Source organism: Thunnus thynnus, chromosome 11 (assembly GCF_963924715.1).
Source record: "Thunnus thynnus chromosome 11, fThuThy2.1, whole genome shotgun sequence".
Classification (NCBI taxonomy): Eukaryota; Metazoa; Chordata; class Actinopteri; order Scombriformes; family Scombridae; genus Thunnus; species Thunnus thynnus.
In genome coordinates, this window is record NC_089527.1 from 22,471,588 (window position 1) to 22,488,529 (window position 16,942).

At 42.2% G+C, this 16,942-nt stretch overlaps 1 protein-coding gene across 3 annotated transcripts; it reads right to left on the reverse strand.

The window, feature by feature from the left end:
* Window positions 1-5,901: 5,901 nt before the first annotated feature.
* LOC137192867 (uncharacterized) lies at window positions 5,902-9,664 on the reverse strand. Of its 3 annotated transcripts, XM_067603876.1 has the most exons (8): window positions 9,583-9,649; window positions 9,434-9,476; window positions 8,451-8,854; window positions 7,625-8,306; window positions 6,895-6,983; window positions 6,635-6,775; window positions 6,359-6,470; window positions 5,902-6,218 (listed from the first exon to the last, which is right to left on the reverse strand). In XM_067603876.1, exons 2-8 carry the CDS (start codon window positions 9,468-9,470, stop codon window positions 6,151-6,153), a joined length of 1,533 nt encoding a protein of 510 aa, XP_067459977.1. In that variant the 5' UTR covers window positions 9,471-9,476; window positions 9,583-9,649; the 3' UTR covers window positions 5,902-6,150. The 3 variants fall into 3 exon arrangements, with proteins under 3 accessions (XP_067459977.1, XP_067459976.1, XP_067459975.1); XM_067603875.1 differs by having other exon boundaries at window positions 7,625-8,854; window positions 9,566-9,664; XM_067603874.1 differs by having other exon boundaries at window positions 7,625-8,854.
* Window positions 9,665-16,942: the final 7,278 nt, after the last annotated feature.

Below are 16,942 nucleotides of genomic sequence, written 5' to 3' on the forward strand. Positions count from 1 at the left end.
TTGTTGTGACATGAGTACCATTGCAGTGTAGCTGCAGTTCTTGCTTCTGATCATGTTTTAAGACGTTTAAAATAACAGTTCAACATGAAAAAAAAATTAAGACATGTATATACAAAACTTAGTTTATCTACTGTACCTCTAAAAATTAACAAATAAACCTACCAAATTGCATGATGTAAATATATAAAAACTCTGCCCTTAATATATTTTGACAAGTATGATAATGTCTGTGTCAAAAAAAATGTCCCACAAATTGCATTCACTACAGTTTTTGCTCAGTTAGTGTTGATGACACATTTTTTTCCAGAATTTGGATTGTCACAAACATTTGCATCGTTCTTGATTCGCTGGCTTAAAGTTGTGTTTATTTTTAGTGTGCTTGTTAAATGACTGGTGTATTTGTGACTTATTTTAAGATCAGTAAAAGTTGGAGTGGATTCAGAATAAACTAGATTTGGTCTCACCAGTCCCTCTGGCTTACACTGGACTCCAGTTTGGAGCCCAGAAACACTCATCATCACAACACACCACACTGCTTTCCAAACACCAATCAGAGTAAACCAAATTATAATGCCATGTAAAGAAACCTATCTGGAACACTGGAAAGAAGAAACTAAAAGCCAAAGTAGATTAGAATGTTATTTGGCCCTAAAAAGAGATTATGACTGTACTGTCTCTACTGAGATAGAAAGCAGAGACAAATCTTAACCAAATACAGGCTCAGTGACCACAAACTGGCGAAAAAGGATGACACAAAATATCATGGCAACCAAAAGAAAACAGAATATGTGGTCACTGTTTGACAGGTGAGACTGAGACAGAGATGCACCTCCTCCTACAATGTAAAACATTCAGTGAAAGAAGGAACAAATGTTTGGACAAATTATATTTTAATGCTTTGGCAACATTGTTCTCGAAACTTTCATGCCAATAAAGCCAATTGAATTGGTTAAACCTCCCCAGGTCAACAAGCTACATACAGAGGACACATCCAGTTTCTACATACTATTTAGCTAACATGAACATCATATTTTGATGGATTTCTATACAAACATGCATGACACTATTTGATGTCATTTAAAAGTAGTTATTTAAAAAAAATCACATGTAGTATCAAAGTAATGATACACTGATTTCACTGATTTTTTTTTAAATAACAGCAAATGTATTTATCCCATATGCTTTTAGCATGTTGCCCCACAGAATGTGTTCAACATACCTGGATGAAGAAGTGACCTCTTATCCCTCTTTCTTGTTTGTGACTGTCCCTCTCTCTGCTGTGTTCTTGTGTTTATAGAAGCAGCATCGTCTGTGACACACCCCTGAGTGAGGCAGGGGTCTCTGGGTCTCTGGCAGTCAGAGGTCAGCGACAGAGGTAGAGAAATAGCTTTATGATGTCTGACAGAGAGATACGTGACCCTAACCTCTCCCAGCCTTGTTGTCAGTGTGTATATCATATGTATATATATATATATATATATATATATATAAATATACACACACACACACACACACACACACACACACACACACACACATATATATATATATATATATATATATATATATATATATATATATATATATATATATATATATATATATATATATATATATATATATATATATGTATACAGATGAGTGACAAATTAAAGGAAAAACTGGTACAGGTCTGAATGCTTGACCCCTACAGTGAGGGGATCTAGTGGCTCTGTTATGCTGTGGGGGGCATTTTGCTGGCATGGTTTGTGTCCACTTGTCCCCTTAGAGGGAAGGGTCACTGCAAATAATACAAAGTTGTTCTGAGTGATCACCTTTATCCTATGATGAAACATTTCTATCCTGATGGGAGTGGTCCCCTCCAGAATGACAATGCCCCCATCCATAGTGCACGAGGAGTCACTGAATGGTTTGATGAGTATGAGAATGATGTGAATCTTATGCTATGACCTTCACAGTCACCAGATCTCAAACCACTTGAGCACCTATGGGACATGTTAGACATCGCTCTCCACCACCATCATCAAACCATTCAGTGACCCCTTGTGCCCTATGGATGGGGGCATTGTCATCCTGGGAGAGACCACTCCCATCAAGATAAATGTTTCATCATAGGATAAAGGTGATGACTCAGAACAACTTTGTATTATGACCAGTGACCCTTCCCTCTGGCGGGACAAGTGGACCCAAACCATGCCAGCAAAATGCCCCCCACAGCATAACAGAGCCACCAGATCCTCTCACTATAGGGGTCCGGCATTCAGGCCTGTACCGGTTTTTCCTTTAAGAATGATAAAATGTGTTTCCTCTGTCAGACATCTGCCGTAAGCTTTACATTATCCCCCTTCTCATCCTCAATGAACCAGACACCATGTAGGACTGTAGCAGACATTTGAGGACAAAATGTATCCACACTGTGCAGTGTGCCAACATATTTGCATATCTGTATGATGTCTGTTATAAATGTGTGCCACTTGGCATGCTCCATGGAGAATAGTGTTAATTTCTGATGCAATCAGCGGGAGAGAGAGGAAACTGTTTACCCAGGTCTGACCTGGAACTGACACCTCCGACTTTAATACCTTTACAAAGCACTTATCCATCCCCTCTTCATCCCCCTGACATGTGCCATCTTTCATCTCTTACCCTGCATGCTCTACCTCTTACTGACAGGGTTGTACATAAACACTCTGGACTCAAGTTTGGTATTCAGCCAGCCAAAGCTTTTATTTCAGGTAACTGAATAATACTTTAAAAAACACAGCTTCACAGTGAGTGACAGTAGTTTAGTTTAGTTTAAAAACCAGTTAGTAGCTGTGTCACCTTGAGAGGAGGTATGATATCTTGTAAATGTGAACTGCAAAACTATTTAAGAGTTGCAAGTGAAAAACAGTTCCAGTACTTCAAGACTTACTGCTAACTTTGTTTCTTTCTGGCATGAGCGATGTATTTAATTTGACAGCTAACTTAATCTATGCTTTTGTGAATCCAGTTTCCTTTTTACTGTACTAATTTGTATTTTATAATAACTTTGGCCTGACTGTTGATTACGGTAACAGTCTTTTTCTGATTTGTGTAACTGTCATCATTTAATTTGTTGTCCGATAGTGTTTTCACAGTTTCATAATTGCTTCCAGTGAAAACCTCAAAGGCAACCCGCTGTCTTCAACCTTAAGCGGAAATGTGTTAAGCTCGCTGCATAGCTGTGCATTGACACGCAGAGTGAGGGCAGAAGAATACAACTCAAGCAGGAGTTTGTTTAATGATATTCATAAAATACAGAACCAAATAGAACAGTAACGGAAAATGATTTGCAAAAATATTAAATTTATAATCCTTAAGAGTGTCATGAAATTTTGATACTATTTATGATCAACATTATTTCTGCTATAGCCATTCAACACATTCAGCAATTACTTCTCATTATAATTCTTTTGATAATATATGATAAAGTTTTTATTGGTAGTGGTGAGTGTTGTCAAATCAACGAGAACTGACTCTTAAGGATTACAACTTAAAGTATAAATAACTTTTAGTTAACTAGCTAAAACTTGTGTTCCAAGTTCAATCCTACCTTTGTCATGACCTGGAGGTATTTCTTCTTGAAATATGTTGCAAATGTTGCTCTCTTCCCTCTTTCCAAATATCAATATATTCTTCTTTTTCTGTTATTTGTCATCACAGCGGTGTGAAGAACATATACTGTATGAATGATGCTCACAGATTAGTGCTGGTATGTATCTGCACGATAAAAGGCTGTGGTGTAAACATTGTTTACAGTCTGTTTTTGCCCCACAGGCCTGTAATGCAAAGGTTATGGCTGACCATGGAAACAGAGGTATCCACTGTACTAAGTGCTGGTAAGCCTGGCTGTACGGGGCTCAGTCGGGAGGATTCAAAGCCTCTGTGCATGGACACACACACACACACACAGAGAAGCCAGTAAACAGCTGGTTATGCTGCATGAAGCAAGAAAATGACTTGAACTGACAGATGACCAGAACCACTGAGTCACTCTCATCAAAACAGCAACTCTAATAGCCAGTCAAAGTATTAGAGGATTTTCATCACAACAGAGCAGCAGGACTCTGGCAATCCTGCCTGCTCCATTTCAATTCTCAGTCACTACATGATAAAGATATAGTGCAACGATTGTCTTGTTTTTCCAAAATCACTTTGGTTTTATTCAATTCTTGTATGAAAGGTTTGGCAGACGATCGGTTTTTCATAATTATACGCTCTTAGAGATGATGACTAACAAGATCTGATTATGTACTGAGTCTAAAAATATGATTTTGTTTTGTACCCCTGCAATGTGCAGCAAAGCTATTGGAGATCTCTCCAGGAATAGACTGGAGATCCACATGCAACTGTGATCTTCTAAATCCAGCAAAAGTCACATTTCCTGGTAGGGGAACAATGTAGAGTCCGCAAGGCTCACACATCAAAGATTGTGTCCCTAAAAGTTGAATATTCATAGCAGTGAGTATATGATGGTGGTGGATGTATGTATGTGTGGAGCAGTCAGCAATTATAATAGAAGGATAAAGAGCTGCCAGTCATCACCTTAGAGTTGGTAATCCTAACCTACATGTCCAAAGGTCAGCAAAGGTTGTGTAGGCCAGTGGAAAATGAGTCACAGTCACACACAGCAACATGTGAGACCCAGGAGGCTTTACAGTAGTCGCATGTGCCGTGTGCCGAGTGTGAATACATCACTTAATGGGCGCTAATCTGCTGTAATTCAAAGGGCAGGTGATGATTGGAATTCAATGGGTCTAGATGCCACACTGACAGAAGAGCATTATCAAGCATTCAGCCAACAATGCAGCAGAAGGTGAACGTGAAATCTAAAATCTGGGCTCTCATGAAAGATTTTTGGCACCCAAGCAGATCACTCTCTTGGACAGAGAGACTGTTCCCTGATCCTGCAAAATAAGCCAGAATGCCTGGACTCTGGGGGTTGAGTGAGGTGAGCTTGCCATGTATGGGTCCTGGATGGGCAGGAGGTCAGTCACAGACTGATGGCTGTATCACTGTTGACTAGTAAACACTCATCGTTTAAAGCCAAGCAGGGCCTCATGCTGCCGGCCAACAGTGTAGCTCTAACTGAGAGAGAATGTAAAGTTTAAATCTTACCACATTTTCAGTTATTTAACTGTACTCAAAAGTCTGCTATAATTTCAATTAAATAAATGTCTTTTAAGTCACTATCTATGACCAAATGTGGTAACACAATGGTGACTGAGCCTATGGCCCACTGATGAAAGCCCTCGCATTTGCAGTAGTATGAGTATTACGAACTGAGTGTTGGTGGCAACATTCCCAGGGAAAATCACAAATGGCGCACAATGTGTGACACGTGATGCGTTTTCCTTTATCCAGCCGTGGTTGATCCTCCTGAGACGGTAGGCGGAGCTAATGCAACAGACTCACTCTTCAACTCACTAGGCCTAGCAGGTGAGGTAGGTCTTGTGTGAAGCGGCATACTGTGTTTTTTTGTCTCTGTTGATGTCACACAGGCGACACTGTTTGTATCTCTAGGAAGTGAGGTCCAAAAACACACCTACAATTACTGCTTATTATAAAGTATCCCATCACTCAAAAATGTGTTTTTCTTCTTGTTCCTTCAGTTGGATGTTTGAGCTTCAATGTTCAGAATGATGTATGTACAGAGTTTGACAAAAAGTTGTAATTATGCACACTTGATTGCATCTTAATGGTATAGCACAGTCAAGTGCACTAAAGTGTATTTCAATTATTTAAAATTGCACTAATTATATATAATTAATACAATATTAGTAAATAAAAAATGAGTAAGTAAGTAATTTAAGTATACTGACAATACTTAAATTAAGAACAATTTAGTATACTTATTTCCACAAAATAATCACAACAACCTCAAGAACAAAATATGGCACTGTTTTTATTTACAAAATATTATCTTATTATATAAAACAAAGAACACCATAACTGAATATGATGTACAATATGGTTAGGAGTTCTGATTTTTAAGACATTGTGTGGTGTCGTTCCATTTGCTTTTCAAGATATTATTTACTGTACAACCAAAGAAAAAAGCAACTAACTCTGCATCCAACATCAAATCAGACAAAGAAGCAGATTGGAAAGGAGCACACTGTATATTCACTAATAAGGGAAGGAGCAGATGAATGCTTGAGGTTCCCAGCATGTGAAGTCATTGAACTTCCCATTTCCTGAAAGACAAACAGACAGCCATTTAGGAATCCAGTGGCCCCATATGTGTTCAATATTCATATTTGATTCAATGTCGAAGAAATAAATAAAAATATGTGTGTGCCTTCAGCTCAGCTTTAAACAACAAACTGACTCATACCAAATGACAGCACTTCCAGACAGTCCTCCACGTTTGCTGTGTCATTGGGCTCCCCTGACAGCCAATCAGCATAGCTCCAGGGGGATCCATCCAACCAGATAAAGCGACCAGTCTGACAGATAACAGGAGATTAATGAGGTGCAATCAGATGGAGGAGTAATTTATTACCTTTATTGCAGTTATTTAATGTAAACCAGTCAAGCTAGGGTGTATAATAATTAATTTTCAACAACAGATTTACTGTGTGACCCAACCGTTTCCTGATACCACACACACCTCCAAATATCGTAGTCCTCCAATCCAGGAGCGTGTGTATGCTCCGTTTTGCCGCCACATCAGGTTCATCACCTCTCTGTGGATGTATTGACTTGTGATGGAGGCCAGGTGGCCACCAGGGGAAAGTGTCTGGCAGAAGTACTGCAAGGGGACAGAAAGCACAGTGATAGTGGGATTAGTGATTAGTGTATTCCTAAAGATGTCTAAGTTTATAAAGATTTCATGGTGCATCCTCAGAATGGTGGAGAAGGCGTGAATACCTCAGCATCTGAAGCCCTCTTTGGTCCTCTGAAGAACTGGTAACACTTCCTCTCCAGTACCACACCAGGACAAGAGCACTGCCTTGTGGCTAAAAAGGGAAATTACAACATCTTATTGTTGCTCTTTAAAGGACAGGCTCACATTTTTTCCAAGTCTATCTTAAAACAAAACTCACAGGCCAATATGAAAACTGACACCGTTTTTGGTCCTGTAATCATTCCTGTTGTCCAGAGATCCTAAAGTGATTCCAATGCAATCAATGGGGGACAAAATCCACAATCCTTGTTTGGTGTAAAAATGCTTTTTTTTTTTTTTTTTTTTTTACTTACTTCTTAAGTTCAGTTGAAGCTAATATGAGACTTCAGCAGTGTGAGTTAGTTGAACCAAGTCGGTACCTTCCACAGTCTTTTTAGTACCAAAGTCCATCTTTGTATTACTCTTCATCAGCTGCAACTCAGCACAGAAACACTTTTTTGGGGAAATATTAAGAGGGAATTTTTTAACTTTGGAAGATATCCACTTAGTTTGTCTAACTCAGACTGCTCAAGCCTCATATTAGCTTCAACAAACTTTATACCTTATTTTTACATTGGAAGTGCATTAGGAAGGGATCTCTCCACAGCCAGTATGGAGAAGAGGAACACTATTTCACTGTACATATGGGTATGTGAGTGTTGTAATAAGTGAAGCCAGTGTGTGTATGCATGCATAATAATTTATTTACGTTACCTTTTGCTGATCTTCTCTCTACAGGGTTTCCAATTTCCTGCCGCAGCAAAGTCCTATTTTCTCTTTCAGGCACCACACCATTCTGAACACCTTCGTCAAGCAGAGGACTGTCTTCCATTGCTGGCTCCTCAAACAGTGGCATGCCATCCATTGGAGACTCCTCCTCCCTGACAAACTCATTCCCTGCTCCCTCCATCATCAGATAGTCCGAGTTACGCTGTTTTGCAAGCTCCATCCCCATCACAGCCTCTTCATTTGGGAAATAGTGCCCTAAAGGTTGAATCTGCTGCCCCATTATGTCCAACGCTGGCCCTTCATCCATTATAGCAGAACCTGGCATGACCTGTTGATCCAGAAAGTGCTCTTCTCTCGTCTCGGGTTCGAGTTCCATGATTGGTTTTTCATCTAAAACATTATTGCTCCTACCCATAAGCCCCTGCTCTGTATCGCTCAGCTGCTCTTCAAACATGTTGTCGTCATCCATTTCGTTTCTTCCCTCCATGTCAATGTGCCTTTCTTCAATCTCCAGACCGGTTTCAGTCTCCTCGTCATGGTTCATCTCCATCTGAATCTCCTCTTGAACCTCTTGCGGCTTTACTTCAGGCTCCCACTGAACATCTGGTTCCACCTTAACCTCTGATTCCACCTTTAAATCTTGGTCTACGTTGAGCTCTGGATCCACCTTGTCTTCTGGCTTTAGTTTAACCTCTAGCTCTGCCATGTCCTCTGGATTCATGTGTACTTCTGTATCTGCTTTAGCCTTTGGATCTACCTTAACGTCTCCCTCCATCTTAACTTCTTCCTCTGTTTTGAGCTCTGAATCCACCTTGTCTTCTGGCTTTACTTTAACCTCTAGCTCTGCCATAACTTCTGGATTCAGGTGTACTTCTGTATCTGCTTTAGCCTTTGGATCTACCTTAACGTCTCCCTCCACCTTAACTTCTTCCTCTGTTTTGAGCTCTGAATCCACCTTGTCTTCTGGCTTTACTTCAACCTCTTGTTCCAAAATGCTATCTTTTTTGACCTGGACATTCAGAGGACTTTGGTCTGTGTCTGGTGCTACTTTTTCCTGCTGCTCTATGGAGCCTAGTCTGACCTGTGGTGCAGGATCCTCCACCACGACATGACCCTGCACGGGAACCGAATCTCCCAGCAAAGGGCTCTTTTCTTCCTCAGTCAAAACAGGTTTTTGTACTACATCAGGAACTAACACGGGCAGTCCTAGAGCCACTGCAAAGAGAAAATAAAAATATTTGTTGTCAAAATCGGGCAGATTATTTTACCTGCACCTATCATTTCATGATGCAGCAACAACTGGGATCATGTTGATATGGAGAGGATCATGAATATGAGATAAGACCTTTGTGAATCTTTGCAAGAATCAACGTTTTATCAATCATTAACTTCTTTCTGTTGGAAGAAAGTATCTCATTTTAATTGTATCTATTTTGATTAATTTATAAATTGTGTTCGGTCCGTGAACTCATATTTAACCTGAATCTCTACGTGCTGAACTTTACCTTTGAAGATGTTGTGAACTTGAAAGAACAAAAACATGACTACCTTATATTTTTTATTGATTTGCTTGAGATTTTTAGTTTTTTCATTTTCCTAAAGAAGGTCTCTTCATGGTTGTGACAAGCTCATAGCCCAAATTGCAATGAGATGACATCAGTCTTAAATTTTGCTGAGATCAAAATCCACAGCAATGGAGAAGTGTCCAATTATAACGGAACCAATTTGCAAGACACATTTAAAACTGAAAAAAAGTCTTTTATGGAACACACTATTCAAAAACATTTCCCTTACCTGCTAGGCCCAGTGAGAGAATCACCAGTGTCTTCATTTTGGTCTGCATGAAAAAGAGGTGAATTATCAGAATGGTCATTTAAAGCAACCTGAGACTGCAGACAGTGATTTACTGTCAAATGTTTCTTATACCTGTAAGTTATTATCGCCTGTTCATGTGCGTCCTCCTCTCCGTGACTGCTGTTTATCTGTCTTTTCTTATGGTTCTCTTAATCTTTATGAACAGCATTAGTCCCTCCCATTATATTTATTTTCTTTTTCAGTAAGTCATAAAGCAGGAGGCCTTACCGTTACCTTATCTTGTCAAAGTTTTTTCTCTTATGCTTCCTCTTGGCAAGCACTCTGCAATGATTTAGTGGGTAGAAAGTACAAATTTCCAAAGAGGTAAACACTAAAAGAGAAAAGTCAGATAAAGAACTATTCACTATTCATATCCAAAACAATAAACTATCTTACACTTACACTATAGAGACAAATAAAAGTTAATCAGTATACCATTTTAATGTTTATCAGTTTCAGATGCTAGACACGTGTGCAAAATACTGAGATGATGTTTCTTGAATAGAAATGGACAAAGGTCAAATTATCACCACTGAAATAGCTGACATGTAATTTTCAGTGAAATGTCCCACTCGTTAAACATTTTGAAGTGTATTGATGTATTCAGTCTATAGGCCAGACTGGTGAACTCCTGAAATTACTTTATATTTTCTGTCTGTGGCCAGGAGAGGATGCATCTGCTCAGCAAAAAGTAATATGTTCACTGTGACTATCAAACCACGAGTATCAATATCAAGGGTTTTAGTGTGTGTCAAGGTTATTTGCTCACAGCAACGTGTCTCAGAAGAAACATGGATTCACTTAATCAGGTTTGTTTCACCTTGATCCTTTGATACTGTCATCCACCTGCCTTTAGATTTAACAAGTTGCTTTCTATAGATGTCCCTCTGATAATCGTGTTGTTTTGAGCTGTGATTTGCAAACACGTGCCATACCTCTCAGTGTATATCTCGGGCCTCTTGTGTCAAAGTTGTCTTTGTGACATATAGGATATTTATGTGTATTTGCCCACTCAATTGTGTGTTATTTTATGCATATGATATTGATTTTGTATCTTTGCAATTTAAAGCATAACTGATTTGAGAAAAGGCATGAGAACAAATCTGGGTGTGTAAATGGTTGGTTGGCACTGTGTTCTTCAGTTGGCAGTTACACTTAGTAAAGAGTGAAGCTACTGAAGACCAGCAAAGTCACTGTTTGTTTTCATTTATTCTTTCAGAATAAGACCATCCATCTTTTTTTTAAAACAAATATGTTCATCCTGAGTCCAGTGTGATTCGTGGGTGCAACATATTTTGGCGAGTCAGCCCCGGAGTGAGTTCTTCAGTTCAAGATCACCAAGAGCCACTTTTAGTGAGACGAACCAGATCTTCACACCATCATCCTTACCATCAGTGCTGTAAGGGTAACACCTGTAAGAAGAACACAGAGCAAACATGGATAATTTAATGGACGAGATTTGTGCTCAGATGTGGCAGTTGGAGCCACCGCAGCTAATGAACATATGTGATTATGTGAAGTGTTCTGTTCCTGCTGAGGGGGGTAAGACAAAGAGAACTCTCAATAAGATTGTCGAGAGGAAACTGGAGGATATGGAGGAAAGGGATGAAAAGATTTGTCAGTACCTTAGACATCTCCTCTTATATGTGCATGAGGTGAGAGAAAGAAACAGGAAGGACACTAACATCTCCCCTGAACAGAGTCACTTAGACCACTCTGCCGAACAGCCATTCCAGTTTGAGCACCCCCAGGATCGGGCACACAGGACCCTGGAGGAGAAAATCAACAGTCTGAGTGACAAGTTAGCCTCTCTCAGTCATCAACAGTCAGAGGTCAGGCACAGCACACCACACTACCTATCCATACCAGAGGTCACTCTCTGGAGAGAGTTTAAGATAAATGGACAAATAGGAGAGGGAGGTCAGAAGGATAAGCTTTCCTACACCAATCTCATCCATCAGATTGATTCAGGTCTCTGGAAAGGATATTCTGAAGCTGAGATTGTCGAGGCAGTAATCAGAGCAGTAACCCCTGGTCTCCACCTATGAAACATGTTGGAAATAAAAAGTGGTTTAACCCTGTCAGTGCTGAAAACCATCTTAAAAGGGCACTACAAGGAGGAAAGCACTACTGACTTATGTCACAGGCTTACCAATATTACCCAGGAACCCAGAGAGTCTCCACAGCAGTTCCTATTCAGGGCCATCGAGATAAAGGAGAGAATGCTGTGGAAGTCCAGTGAGGGAGAGGCTGAGGAGTACTACAGCCCAGACCTGGTACAGCGTAAGTTCCTCCATGCCATTGATACAGGGTTCCTCTGTGATGCAATCAAGTTCCAAATGAGGCCCTACCTAAATGACATCCATGTGAATGATGAAATCCTCATAGAAAAGCTCAGTGAAGCTGCAAGTCTGGAAGGAGAGAGGCAACAGAAACAGAGGAAGAATGCTGCTATGAAGGGAGCCCGAGTCTGTGAGGTCCAGGCTGAACTCATCAGCTCTACCCTACCTACACCTGTTGTGAAGGACCCCATCCCTGTGACAGCAAAGGTGAAGGAGCTTCAACCTCAGCAACCTAGCAGTGAGAAGCCTCCAAAGACCCAGGGGCTGATGGAGGAGCTCAAAGCTGGTATCCAGGAGGTGAGACAGATGTTCCTTAGAGCCATGGAAACAACAGCAAACCATGCAGCAAGGGGTGAGTCCACCTACCGTCCATATACCTACCATCCTTCCATCCACCAGTCCTCTGTTTACCATTCACCTGTCCACCAGCCCTCCACCTACCAGCCTACAAGGAAAGACAGACCCATGAATAGGCAGAGACCCAGAGGCTGTGAAATATGTCAAGAGGCACGGAGAGGAGAGGAGTGTAACCACTGCTTCCATTGTGGTGAGCCCGGCCATATCTCCAGAGGCTGCAGGAAACTGAGAATGATGGGAAACGGGAATGGGCTGCTGAGAGGGGACAATCAGTAGCTCCTGTCCACGTGTCCTACTATTGACCAGAGACAGAGAGAGAGACACTTGGGAGGGAGATACATGTAAACAAAGCCAAGCACAAACAACAACAGTCTGCCAGTAAAGACCCCTCGATGGCTACACTTAACCCCTACATCAACTACATCAAGTCACCATGCAGGAAAAAGCTGGTGAGTCTAGTAGGGAAGCAGTGCTTGGTGAACTGCAAGCTGGATGGTGGCAAAAATGGTCATCAAGCTCATGCAGACGCCTGACCGGGATGAGAATGTGGGTGTATTGAGAACTGGGAGGAAGAGAGTCATCCTTGGAGCCAATGAGGTGACGGCTATACGAGTGCTCGTCCACCTAGGAGCTAAATACAAAGGCCAGGAGGTTCTTTTCACAGTCAGCGACCTGCATCCACTCCAAGAGGGCTTGGAGGGCCTGGTGAAGGCAGAAGATGGAGGGAAAATCATCATCACTATACCCATAGCCAACATCACCAACCACTCCATCACTCTCCACCAACATACTGTGGTGGGCCACCTACAGGCAGTCAAAACTGTGTATCCTGCCAACTTGTCTGCCAATAGTTCCCACACAACCCCCTTTACTACCAGCCACCAAGAAACCTGCTCTGCAGTGGAAGTTTGCCTGACCGTCATCTCATTCCACGCATTCAAGACGTGTTGGACTCACTGAGTGGCAGTTCCCGGTTTCAGTCCTTGACCAGGGGAAGGCGTACCATCAAGGGTTTCTGGATCCAGACAGCCGCCCACTGACTGCCTTCATTACACCGTGAGGCCTCTACCAGTGCGTTAGGATCCCGTTCGGACTCAGCTCTGCACCTGCCGAGTTCCAGAGGAGTATGGAGAAATGTCTGGCAGGCCTATGAGATACTATCTGTCAGCCTTATCTTGATGACAATTTGGTGCACAGTTCCAGTTTTGAGGACCACCTGGAGCATGTCAGGACAGTGTTGCAGAGGTATCAGCAGCATGGTGTGAAGCTCACCCCACGGAAATGTGAGCTCTTCAAGAGACAGGTCCGATTCCTGGGAAAGATGGTCAGTGGTGATGGCTATACCGTGGACCCCAAGGAAATAGCCCGTGTTCAGGCCTTGAAGGAGAAGAGACCAGCCACTGTTGGAGAACTGAGAAAGTTGTTGGGTTTCATCTCGTATTAGCGTCCATACATCAGGGACCTCTCCAAGGTAGCAAAGCCTCTATATGCCCTTCTCTCTAACATGCCAGCCACAGAACCATGATCAACAGCACTGGCAAAAGGGAAGAGGAAGAGAGAGAACAAAAGCAGAGGACAGAAGGCCTCCCGCACTCCAATCAGCTGGACAGAGTACCACCAGGCTGTCTTGAATCACCTGGTAGACTGCCTCTCTTCCCCTCCCGTACTTGGCTACCCAGATATGACACAACCCTTCGTTCTCCACTGTGACACCTCACAGGATGGACTAGGAGCTGTACTCTACCAGAGGCGAGGCGGGAAGATGGCAGTCATTTCATCTGGATCTAGAACTCTCACACCAGCAGAGAAAAATTACCACATGCACTCTGGCAAACTGGAGTTCCTGGCTATGAAGTGGGCCATCTGTGAGCAGTTCAGAGACTACTTGTACTATGCCCCATCCTTTGTAGTCTACACAGACAACAATCCTCTCACCTATGTCCTCACCACAGCCAAACTGAATGCCACAGGTCATCGTTGGGTTGCAGAGCTGGCAGACTTTAACTTTAAAATCAAATATCAACCAGGAAAGTCAAACGCTGATGCAGATGGCCTGTCACGTATGCCCCTAGACATTGACAGGTACATGAGCCAGTGCAGCGATGAGGTTCACCCAGCAGTCATCAGTGCAGCAGTGACTGGAATTACTGTGGGAAGGGAAACACCTACCTGGGAGAATGTGTGTATTCAGGCAATCGGTCTTGTCAAGGATGCCCCCTCTCATGCCCTTGGTCCTCCTCTCACACCCCAGCAGCTCAGACAAGCTCAGGAGAGAGACCCTGTCATCAGTCGAGATCTCATATACATCTCTCGCAACCAGTGGCCTATCAGAAAAAACCTGAGCAGCAAGGATCCAGATGTGTGTGTTCTTCTAAAGCAGTGGCCTAAGCTCCACATCAGCAGTGAAGGAGTGTTGTATAGGGTAACAGCAGACAAACATCAGCTTGTCCTGCCTCAAGAATTCCACCCAATTGTCTTCAGAGAACTGCATAAAAAATGGGACACTTGGCTGTGGAAAGGACGCTAGGCCTGATCAGAGACAGGTTCTTTTGGCCAAGAATGCATGTCAGTGTGGAACAGTTTGTCACAAAAGAGTGTGAGTGCCTGAAAAAGAAAAAACCTCAAAAGCAAACCAGAGCTCCACTCGAGAACATCAAGACAACCTACCCATTTGAGCTGGTGTCCATTGATTTCCTCCATCTGGAAACCTGCAAACAGGGTTTTGAGTACATCCTAGTGGTGATGGACCACTATACACACTGTGCACAGGCCTACCCCACCAAAAACAAAGCAGCAAAGACTGTAGCTGATAAACTGTTCAATGGCTTCATCCTCCAGTTTGGTTTCCCCAGCAAGCTACACCATGACATGGGGAGGGAGTTCAACAACCAACTCTTGGGGAGGTTAAAGGAGCTCAGTGGAGTGTGTGGATCTCACACAAGTCCCTACCATCCAGAGGGTAATGGCCAGGTTGAGAGGTTCAACAGAACTCTTTTCAGTATGTTGAGAACTCTGACAGAGGAAGATAAACTGGACTGAAAAACCTCTGTGCCCAAGGTGGTCCATGCATATAACTGCATAATACTCACCCTACTTCCTTCTTTTTGGAAGGTCCCCCAGACTCCCCATTGACCTCCTCTTTAACCTGGATGTCAGTGGAGGACAAGAGAAGCATGAGGACTATGTGGCCAGGTGGCAGAGCAGGATGAGAGAGGCATATTCCATTGCCACCAAAAGTGCCAACAAAGAGGCTGCCAGAGGGAAAGTACACTATGATCGAAAAGTACATGGTCACAAGTTGCGTCCTGGAGACAGAGTCCTGATTAGAAATCTGTGGAGAATGTGGAGGGCCAGGAAAACTCAGGTCATACTGGGAAGACAACGTGCATGTGGTTATTTAGCAAAAGGCTAAATACATACCCAGAAGATATGGAGCACTATTACCATTCATTTGGAGTCTCTCCTTTTAGCTCTGTTTTGATCTCCAAATATCTCGCTCTCTACGCTCACCAGTGTGAAAAGGTTGCTCCCCTCCCTTTTCACGAGACCCTGGTTCCAAACATTACTAGTGTTTTTGTGTGTTAAATCACTAACTTCAGTGCGATGTTTCTGTTAATCTTTTAATTTATCAGTCATGTTACACAGATAATGAAATATGGGTTTCAATTGAGTTTGTGTTTCACAACGTTATGTTTTGTTGAAGCGCTTCAGGCCTGCTGTGATGTGTTTCTTCTTTGAGTGTTTTGTGATGGTGAGTCAGCTCGTTTGCTTAATCAGTGATAGTGACAAAAGCTGTGAATCATTAGCTGCACCAAACAGCAACCCTGTTTACACTTGGTTTTAAAATGCATCTAACTTTGACTGTTTGTGGTTTAGTGCTGGGCAGGAAGCGTTCAACAGGTTTTTGTAGCTCTTTTGCTCAAAGCAGCTGTCTGAGGATGAGCTGAGAGACACTTAAGTACTCTCTATCACCACAAGCGACACATTTCAAGTAATCATTTGATACATTGTTAATATGATATTTATCAGTGCAGCTTTATGCAGCACAAACCAACCACAGCTTTTTGGTTATCGTTGTGAGGTAAACAGTCAGGAGGACAGCTGTTTATACTGGCACGCCTGTCACTGAAGATCACTCAGTGCACTCAAAGTTGGCTCTTCCTGTATGTTTTGTTCATATAGGACTCATTATCTGGGGAAGTTAGTGCAAAAAACGTTTGTGTAAAGTGAGCTCTTGACTCACCGGCCACTTCATTCATTTTGTCCACTCCATTAACATAAATGAGAGCTGCAAAATATTAGGAACACCATTCAATATAATGCAATCCAGTACACCACCACCACCCACTGCGACCTCTATGATAAACATAAAGTAGAATTATCACCTTTTTGACAGTGACAACAAAAACTGAAAATTTAAATGCAGAATTTATGGCAGAGCTGTTGTATTGGATTGCAGTAGATTCCACAGGTGTTCCTAATAAAGTGGCCGGTGAGTGTAAGTAGTGTTGTTTTAGATGTGTGTGTGTGTTACATGACATCAGTGGGTCCTGCTCACAGCAGAGCAGCTGCAGATTGTTGACTGTCAACAGGTGCTGCAGCAAAGACTTTGTGAGATTCTCTCCCTGTGTGTGTTTATGCACACGTGTCTGCATGTATGGCCTCTGTGTGTGTGTCTTTGTGTGTGCATATGGTCGCAAATGTAAGCATGTGTGCACATTAACCAGAGTGAGTGACAATGTGCTGTTGT

What these genes read in the sequence shown, in the direction of transcription:
- LOC137192867 (XM_067603875.1), bottom strand. Translation starts at nt 9,470, where the DNA reads ATGAAGACACTGGTGATTCTCTCACTGGGCCTAGCAG. An exon ending in TCTCTCACTGGGCCTAGCAG is followed by an intron (nt 8,855 to 9,433) that starts GTAAGGGAAATG and finishes TTCTCTTTGCAG; the next exon opens with TGGCTCTAGGACTGCCCGTG. An exon ending in AGAGGGCTTCAGATGCTGAG is followed by an intron (nt 6,776 to 6,894) that starts GTATTCACGCCT and finishes GTCCCCTTGCAG; the next exon opens with TACTTCTGCCAGACACTTTC.